The sequence below is a fragment of the Seriola lalandi genome, unplaced genomic scaffold (genome assembly GCF_002814215.2).
Source record: "Seriola lalandi dorsalis isolate HSWRI2012SDOR001 ecotype SW California unplaced genomic scaffold, Sedor1 jcf7180002001177, whole genome shotgun sequence".
NCBI lineage: Eukaryota > Metazoa > Chordata > Actinopteri > Carangiformes > Carangidae > Seriola > Seriola lalandi.
Genome location: NW_019471836.1, coordinates 1 through 7805, shown reverse-complemented (window position 1 = coordinate 7805; position 7805 = coordinate 1). Strand labels below are relative to the sequence as shown.

The 7805-nt window shown below is 44.3% G+C and overlaps 2 protein-coding genes across 2 annotated transcripts; one reads left to right on the top strand and one right to left on the bottom strand.

Moving 5' to 3' along the window:
- Positions 1-325: 325 nt before the first annotated feature.
- Positions 326-3885, top strand: LOC111663791 (keratin, type I cytoskeletal 50 kDa-like). The gene is made up of 8 exons (XM_023418121.2): positions 326-715; positions 1381-1463; positions 1645-1801; positions 2430-2591; positions 2689-2814; positions 3231-3451; positions 3637-3647; positions 3736-3885. Exons 1-8 carry the CDS (start codon positions 377-379, stop codon positions 3831-3833), a joined length of 1197 nt encoding a protein of 398 aa, XP_023273889.1. The 5' UTR covers positions 326-376; the 3' UTR covers positions 3834-3885.
- Positions 3886-5770: 1885 nt separating this feature from the next.
- LOC111663783 (keratin, type I cytoskeletal 13-like) lies at positions 5771-7799 on the bottom strand. The gene is made up of 7 exons (XM_023418109.1): positions 7547-7799; positions 7285-7367; positions 7003-7159; positions 6725-6886; positions 6492-6617; positions 6160-6377; positions 5771-5998 (listed from the first exon to the last, which is right to left on the bottom strand). Exons 1-7 carry the CDS (start codon positions 7715-7717, stop codon positions 5896-5898), a joined length of 1020 nt encoding a protein of 339 aa, XP_023273877.1. The 5' UTR covers positions 7718-7799; the 3' UTR covers positions 5771-5895.
- Between the last annotated feature and the right edge of the window lie 6 nt (positions 7800-7805).

The following is a 7805-nucleotide window of genomic DNA, read 5'->3' as shown; positions in this document are numbered from 1 at the left end:
CCTGCTATGAAACAGCCAAACAAGGAAGGCTCCAATTACAAACTGTTACAGGTGCAGGACTATGGGGAAATTAACTGTGCGGTATTCAAGGAATGCCGGTTTCATCTAGAAACCATAAAATGTGGAATCACGAGTTTGACCTGAAAAGGGGCGGATGAACCCCTCCCCACCAGTGTCCGCACCCGTGTTGATGGAGAGATTGTATAGAGAAGTAGGGGGGAAGCCTTTCAGCCGCATTCTTCCCTTTCAACTGTCCCTCCTAGCCCATCCCACTTTGCTGTGTGTGGCAGCTATATAACCAAGGAGACCAAAGTGATGCTTTCAACTGCAGATCAACTCCAGTAATCCTACCTGGTCCAGACCCAAACTCTCCAACATGTCGTTCAGCACCAGATCCTACGGCCAGAAGACCTTGAGCGTGTACGGCGGAGCAGGAGGCCGTGGCACCCGCATCTCCTCATCCCAGATGAGCTATGCACCATCACCTGCAAGCTTCAACCTGGCTGACGGCATGGACCTCCACGTCAGTGCCAACGAGAAGGCCACCATGCAGAACCTGAACGACCGTCTGGCCTCCTACCTGGAGAAGGTCCGCACCCTGGAGAAGGAGAACGACCACCTGGACAAGCAGATCAGAGAGTGGTACCAGAACAAAACCGTCATCTGCCATGACTACACCAGCTACTTTGCCATCATCGATGACCTGAAGGACAAGGTAAGAGGAAGGAGCCATGGGTGTATTTCAGTGTTTTTTGTTACCTTCCTCTTCTCATCTTCCTAATGTTAACGTTCACTGTGAGTGGGTGGGGAGGGGGGAGGTATCTGTTGGTATGTACTGTATGACACTTGACATTCCAGCTAGAGAGACATTATTGCCATAGTTTAGACGTACGCCATCTTATCAGTCATTACATGACACAAACAGAGAGCAGATATTTTTCATGACTGTCGCAACTGTGACCAGATTCATTCCAGCTGTGCATCACATCCTGAAGACAGCGATAATTACACAAGTCTGACTGATATATCGGCAAGTTGGTATTAGGGGCCAACTTTTTACAATACATCACGTTTATACAGGTTGCATATGTATTTTTTCTCTATTTAAGCTGTAATGATGTGTATACATAAGTGTATTTATGTATATGTCCTTCCTGAGTACAATCATTTGAACTCATGAAGAACCAGTTTTTTAAAGGATCTCTTCCAAAACAGAGTATAGTAGTATAAATCAACCAACCATTTAAACTTTCAAATGTCAGTATTGGTCTCAAAATCCTGTATCAGTTGGGATGTTGTTTACAGTAAAATTGTATGAAACATGAGCTCGACAGTGCTTCCTCTTACATGTTTCCTTGTTTTGTGTTTTTTCCTTCTCAGATTCGTATTGCTTCCAGGCTCAATGCCAAGACAGTCCTGGACATTGACAACGCAAAACTGGCTGCTGATGATTTCAAGATGAAGTGAGTGTGTTCCCCCTGTGTGTTCATGCCCCTGCCCCTCTCTACCCTGCCACATAAGTGAAGATTCGCATGCGCATCAAAGCACGAACTCATGTCTAACTGATGACTTCTAATCTTGGCGACCCACTGTAACCTCTCTGACCTGCCCGTCTGTCCGTCCTCCTGTGTGTCACCCCCTCAGGTATGAGAACGAGCTGGCCATGAGGATGGCTGTGGAGGCGGACATCTCTGGACTGAAGAGGGTGCTGGATGACATGAACCTGGCCAGGATGGATCTGGAGAGTCAGTATGAGGCCCTGAAGGATGAGCTCATCATGCTCAAGAGGAACCACGAAGAGGTGAGATGAGGGGCAACTAGCAGTGGTGCACCCACTTTAACCTGTTCAAGGTTATTGACAGTGGTTTTACAAGCAGCAAAACTAGTGAGTACATCTGTCATCACATAACACATTCCTACACACAGGCCAACACCCACACTGTGTGTGCACATGACCTGAAGGTATATTACTTCACTGATGATTAATTAAAAGATCATCAACATCATCCATCTTTTCAGCAGCAGGGAGGTAAATACACAAGCTATTTACTGTAAGATGAAGTTGTCACCATTTGTCATAGCCATCTGTTGTGCTGCTCTCAATTCACACACATGACCTCTGCCTTGCCTCTGGTAACACTGAGGAAATACCAGGTTAGGGTTAATGCTTTTGTAAACATATCTGCTGCCTTCTCCCCTTTCCCAGCGCTGCCCATCTTCCCTCTGCACACTTCCTGGTATTCTTCTCTCCCTCCATTAGCTCATTGCCACTGTTTTTCCAACACACACATGCTCAAACACACTGAACACACACACACAGTTAACAGAGATCAAAGAACTCAGAAAATGCATACAGTATTAAAACAATAGAATAAAATATTTGAGTTACCACACCGGCTGATCAAGGTGTTTCCCCTTGACCCCTGCAGGAGATGGTTCTGCTGAGGAGTCAAATGGGCGGACAGGTTAATGTGGCCGTGGACGCTACTCCCTCTACAGACCTGAACCAGGTCATGACAGAGATCAGAGATCACTACGAGGGAGTCATCGCCAAGAACCGCAAAGAACTGGAGTCGTGGTATCAGAACAAGGTGAGACGTTACAGCTGTTAACTGCCACTTGCAGTTATATGTGCACTAATCTGCTGTTATTGTTTTGTAACACATGTAATGTTGTGTCACTGCCCAGATTTCAGCGGTGGAGCAGGACGTGATCACACACACAGAGATTCTGGTTACATCCCGCACAGAGATTAAAGACCTGAAGAGCACCCTCCAGAGGCTTCAGATTGAACTGCAGTCCCATTTGAGCATGGTATGTCAACATATATTAATAAATATTGATTGTCTACTGGATTAGACAAATATTTCAGGAAGTACACTTATTCGCTTTCTTGCCAAGAGACAAGAAGATTGATGCAACTCTCATGTATGCATTATATATGATGCTACTGCCGGCAGCCAGTTAGCTTAGCTTAGCATAAACACCACTGTTGGTTCCCTGATGTGCCTCATGGTGACAGCAAGACTCCAGGAAGTTAGCAGGCCTGGTCAAGAAAGCTGTTTCCAGTCTTTATGCTAATATAAGCTAACCCGCTGCTAGCTTGTGAGTGCACAGAAATACACGATGCTAGCTAAACAATGTTTAGCAGATTTTCACATGCACACTGTTTTACCAGCATCATGAATCATCCCTGAATTTTAATCACCTACCTCCTCTGACCCCAACAGAAAGCGTCTCTGGAGGGCACCCTGGCAGAGACTCAGGCACGCTACGCCGCACAGCTAGCAAGCCTCCAGAACATGGTCACAAGCCTGGAGGCTCAGCTGTCCCAGCTCCACGCCAACATCTCCAGCAACAAGCAGGATTACGACATGCTGCTGGACCTGAAGACCCGGCTTGAGCTGGAGATCGCAGAGTACAGGAGGTTGCTGGATGGGGAGGATGACAGGTGAGACCCAATGAACAGAGAGAGAGTAAATTATGAAAATATGATCAGAAACTTGTGGGACACATAAGGGGGGCATTAGAGACTACACAGAAAAATATCAACTCAAGTTGAAAACATTTAATGGCAATGTAGATAGCCTCTGTTCCAGACTAATGTTTCTTTCTGTCTTTTCCCTCCATTACCAGCTCAAAACAAGGTAAGGACTTTACTTAAAATAAGCATGATACCAAAGTTCTAAGACATGTCTGAGACTTGATCATGATTGTTTCTTCTCTTCTCTTCAGTGGTCACAAAGGTCATCACAGTGGTGGAGACAGTTGTGGATGGAAAGGTGGTCGAGAGCAGCAAGACTGTTGATGTGGATGTAGATCAGATTGAGTGAAAACATTTGAAGCGTTAGCAAAAATCAATAAAGATCATGCAGTTGAATTAAACTGTCTGGTGCGGTGTAATTCTGTAATGAGCAGTGTCTCTCATGTGTCCACCACCATTGTTCCTAACTGACGGATAGTGAATGTTTTTTGTACAAATAACAGGGCACACCCAACAGCATTATTACTGTGTCCTCAAATACACATGCACATTACTGCAGCCAGGTGAGAAGTTAAACCACTGGAGGTCAGCAAAAACAAGATTTTCAGGTTAGGTTCAGGTTTTACTGTTAAAAGTTGCATTAATCTTTTTTTTTATACTGTACACTAAAATGTATTGAATACATGTGATGTCAAAGGGGTTGCTCGTAATGACAAACTCATGGATAATCATCCCTCTGCAGCTCTAGGAGGTTGTTTGCTTCTTTTAGTTCATAGTTGTTGTGTTACAGCACATTAATTGTTCAGGTTGAGTACTGCTCTGAGTACTGATGGTTGAGCATCAGCTGTTTTTAGCAATCAAGCTCTGATAAACCTACTGTACAATACATACCGAGCACCAAACAACAGACAGACAATGTTTCAGATACTTGTAAGCACAAAATTAGCATCTAGCTAGCTGATAGTATCAATAATTTATCAGATTAAAGACCCGGATATTTTAATCAAGACTTAGTAGAGACCAAAACAGAGTTAAAAAGGCACAACAGTAAATGTAAATAGAGAATTTACATTAGGTAGCTGTATGGCTGCAGAGGGATTGTAATGTTGCTCTGTTTTTGCTGGTTATTGTTTGTTAGCGTGTCAGCACTAGACAGCTACTATATTAGGACTATGTGTTTGTCAGCTAATAATAGGGTTCTTCTGCCCCATGGAAGTACAGTATTAAGAGAGCTGATAAAACACGACATGTCAGCCTTCCTGTCGATTTGTCTCAGTGGCCAACTGCAGCCGAAAAACCTTTTACCCATAGACCACCATTTTACAGATATCTGTAAAACTCTTGACAGGACACCTCGAACTGCAAACAAAGTCTGTTATCACTTTTTGTAATATTAATTCTTAAATCATTAAGGTTTGTTATCCATAAATCTTTCCCAGAGCCTGGAAAGGCTATTTCCATGTGTCAGTTGAATGTTTATGGAACAGACTGGCAGATCCAGGGAAAAAACATTAATGCCCATGTGTGAAGTAGCCGTCCTCTCACAGAGGCAAACCAAGACGAGATCAAACCTTTTTCGGTGTATGTACTGCCATGGATTGAATGGGTACTTTCCTGTATTAGTTTCTTAAAATGCATTCATGCTCTGCCTTGATTAATGAGGTAAGTGTAATGATGGGCTGGGCCCTATACTAGCATGCGTTAGGTGGAAGCAGTAAAATAATTTCCCTTGACAAGTTGTCAGTCTTTCACAGTGAAACACCCAGTGAGTTGAATTCATGCTCCCTTCTAAGCATGAATGTGGACTTTTTTGTTGTGAGGCATTAAAGCGAACATATAACTTGTTGCAGTAAAGTGGTATATTGCAGGTATGGTGTCACTTATAAAAATTAGTTTTCACATCGTTTTAAGTCTTTATTTATCTTTGGAGAAAAAACCCTGAGTACGTCTGCTATTTTTTGAACACAGAGCTGTATGAGTGTCCCGCTGAACACTGTGCAGCTGCAGGGTTTATGTCCTGAACTCACTGCTTTCTCAAAAGAAATTGTTCAAGAGAGAGGAGAACATTAATTCTCTCTACTCAGATTTGCCCAGTTAGCTTCAGGATGCATATTAGCAACCTTATATTTCAGTTTCTTTATCCTTTTATATCCAGCTCATTATGTGGTTGATAAACTTCAATTTACTCTTATTAGGATGAAGATGAAATGCGTAAGACATTTTATATACCATCACGGAATTATTTGGAATCAAGCAGACACAAATAAGTCAAACAGGACAACATGATAGTCAGCAAACTAGGAGCCTTTTATTGCATTCACATTCACATGTGAAGGTAGTCTTGTATTCAGATCTCGAGCTTGTTGCCTCCAGGTGTTGCCCCGTGTGTTGCGTTTGCTGTTTAAGACAGATTATGTGGTTGTGGTAGAGGAGGACACCACCTTGCCGTCCCTCAATTCCTCTGTGACCACAATCATCTTTGTACTGGAGCTCTTTGAAGAACCGATACCGACACTGAGAAAGGAGAGAAGGACAGTGCTTCGATTAAAACCGTTGTAATGGTTCAATTTCCAGAGAGAGCCAGTTAATGGTGAGAGGATAGAATTGGTCTTTGCAGATAAATGACATTTTTCCCAGCGCTATTCCTTGCTTTTATCCCTTATTTCCTCTCTTACCTGCCCTCTCCATCCAGCAGCCTCTTGTATTCTGCGATCTCCATCTCCAGTCGTGTCTTGATGTCAAGCAGCATTTTGTACTCTTGGCCCTGGCGTTCCATGTCAGCACGCAGCTGTACCATTTGTTCTTCCAAGCCCGTCACCTGCATCTGAAGACCTTGGAGCTGCATGCTGTAACGTGCCTCTGTGTCAGCTAACGTGCCTTCCAGGGCCGCTTTCTGGAAGAGGACGAGATGAGAAGAAGGTTGGAGAAGAGGAAGAATGAGTAAATTGAAAAATGCAATATATGGGAATAGAAGAGTAGAGATTTGCCTGAGATCTTTTTCATTTACCATGCTCAGTTGTGACTGTAGCTCGATCTCCAGGCCCTGCAGTGTGCGACGGATCTCAGAGATCTCTGACTTGGACGTTTGGAGACTTTCTGTGCTGACTGCCACCTCCTTGTTCAGCGTCTCTGTCTGCAGTAGACATCAGAGAATATTAATGTTATGTATTACCACCTACCCTTGAACAATAGTTTAAGCAGGCAATGAGGAATTGCGTGCTGGTTTTGGTCAAGCCTTACCTTTGTCTGGAACCAGGCTTCAAGTTCTCTCTGGTTCTTGGCAGCCACACCCTCATACTGCTCACGGATCTCAGACATAATGCTGGACAGGTCTACCTGTGGCTTTGCATCAACCTCCACGTTGATCTGTCCAGTCATCTGGTTCCTCATGGCCGCCAATTCCTGTGAATAAACAGTTTGGTAAGAGGTGTTGTTTGAGGATATTTTTTTCTACATTCAAGAAAATGCAAATTAATTACAATGCAAATTCACTCAGATGTTCAGTGTTTGTGACCCACCTCCTCGTGGTTCTTCTTGAGGAAGATCAGCTCTTCCTTGAGGCCTTCAATCTGCATCTCCAGGTCTGATCTGGCCAGTGTCAGCTCATCCAACAGTCTCTTCAGACCGGCGATGTCTGCCTCCACTGATTGACGCATGGCGAGCTCATTCTCAAACCTGTGAGGCAGAAAGAGATCGGTCGTTTGCACCTCAACATCAACATGTATATATATCTTCAATATATGCAGATCTTGTTGCCTCACTGTTTTTAGACACTTTCTGTCTCTCAGTCTGGTGCTTACTTGGTTCTGAAGTCGTCTGCTGCCAGTTTTGCATTGTCAATGGCCAGATAGATGCCTCCGTTGACACGGGTGGCATCCTGGATCTGTGGAACAAGAAATATGTCATATTGCATGATCAGTGCAATTCTTTCTCCATCTGCAAACACATGCGTTGCTACTAGGATTACGTTTCAGTCCCAGTGCATTAACATATCCATCTCATAGTTGGATTACGTGATAAATTTGACAGTAACATTCAGGATTCAGAAGTTATGTGACATACCTTTCCCTGTAGGTCAGCAATGGTGGCCTCATAAGCAGAGTAGTCACGGGCACTGGGGGCGGTCTTGCTCTCCAAGAACTGGCGGATCTTGATCTCCAACTCAGCATTGGCCTTCTCAAGGCTGCGCACCTTGTCCAGGTAGGAGGCCAGACGGTCGTTCAGGTTCTGCATGGTGGCCTTCTCATTGGCTCCAACATGGAGGTCAATGCCATCACCTCCACCAAAGCCGGCACCCCCTCCAAAGCCGGCACCCCCTCCA

Excerpts from the sequence above, each read along its gene's own strand:
- LOC111663791 (XM_023418121.2), top strand. The coding sequence starts at position 377 with ATGTCGTTCAGCACCAGATCCTACGGCCAGAAGACCTTGAGCGTGTAC. Across the intron at positions 716-1,380 it reads TCGATGACCTGAAGGACAAG|ATTCGTATTGCTTCCAGGCT; the intron begins GTAAGAGGAAGG and ends TTTCCTTCTCAG. Across the intron at positions 2,815-3,230 it reads TGCAGTCCCATTTGAGCATG|AAAGCGTCTCTGGAGGGCAC; the intron begins GTATGTCAACAT and ends TGACCCCAACAG.
- LOC111663783 (XM_023418109.1), bottom strand. The coding sequence starts at position 7,717 with ATGCAGAACCTGAACGACCGTCTGGCCTCCTACCTGGACAAGGTGCGC. Across the intron at positions 6,887-7,002 it reads TCAAGAAGAACCACGAGGAG|GAATTGGCGGCCATGAGGAA; the intron begins GTGGGTCACAAA and ends GTTTATTCACAG. Across the intron at positions 6,378-6,491 it reads TACAGTCACAACTGAGCATG|AAAGCGGCCCTGGAAGGCAC; the intron begins GTAAATGAAAAA and ends GTCCTCTTCCAG.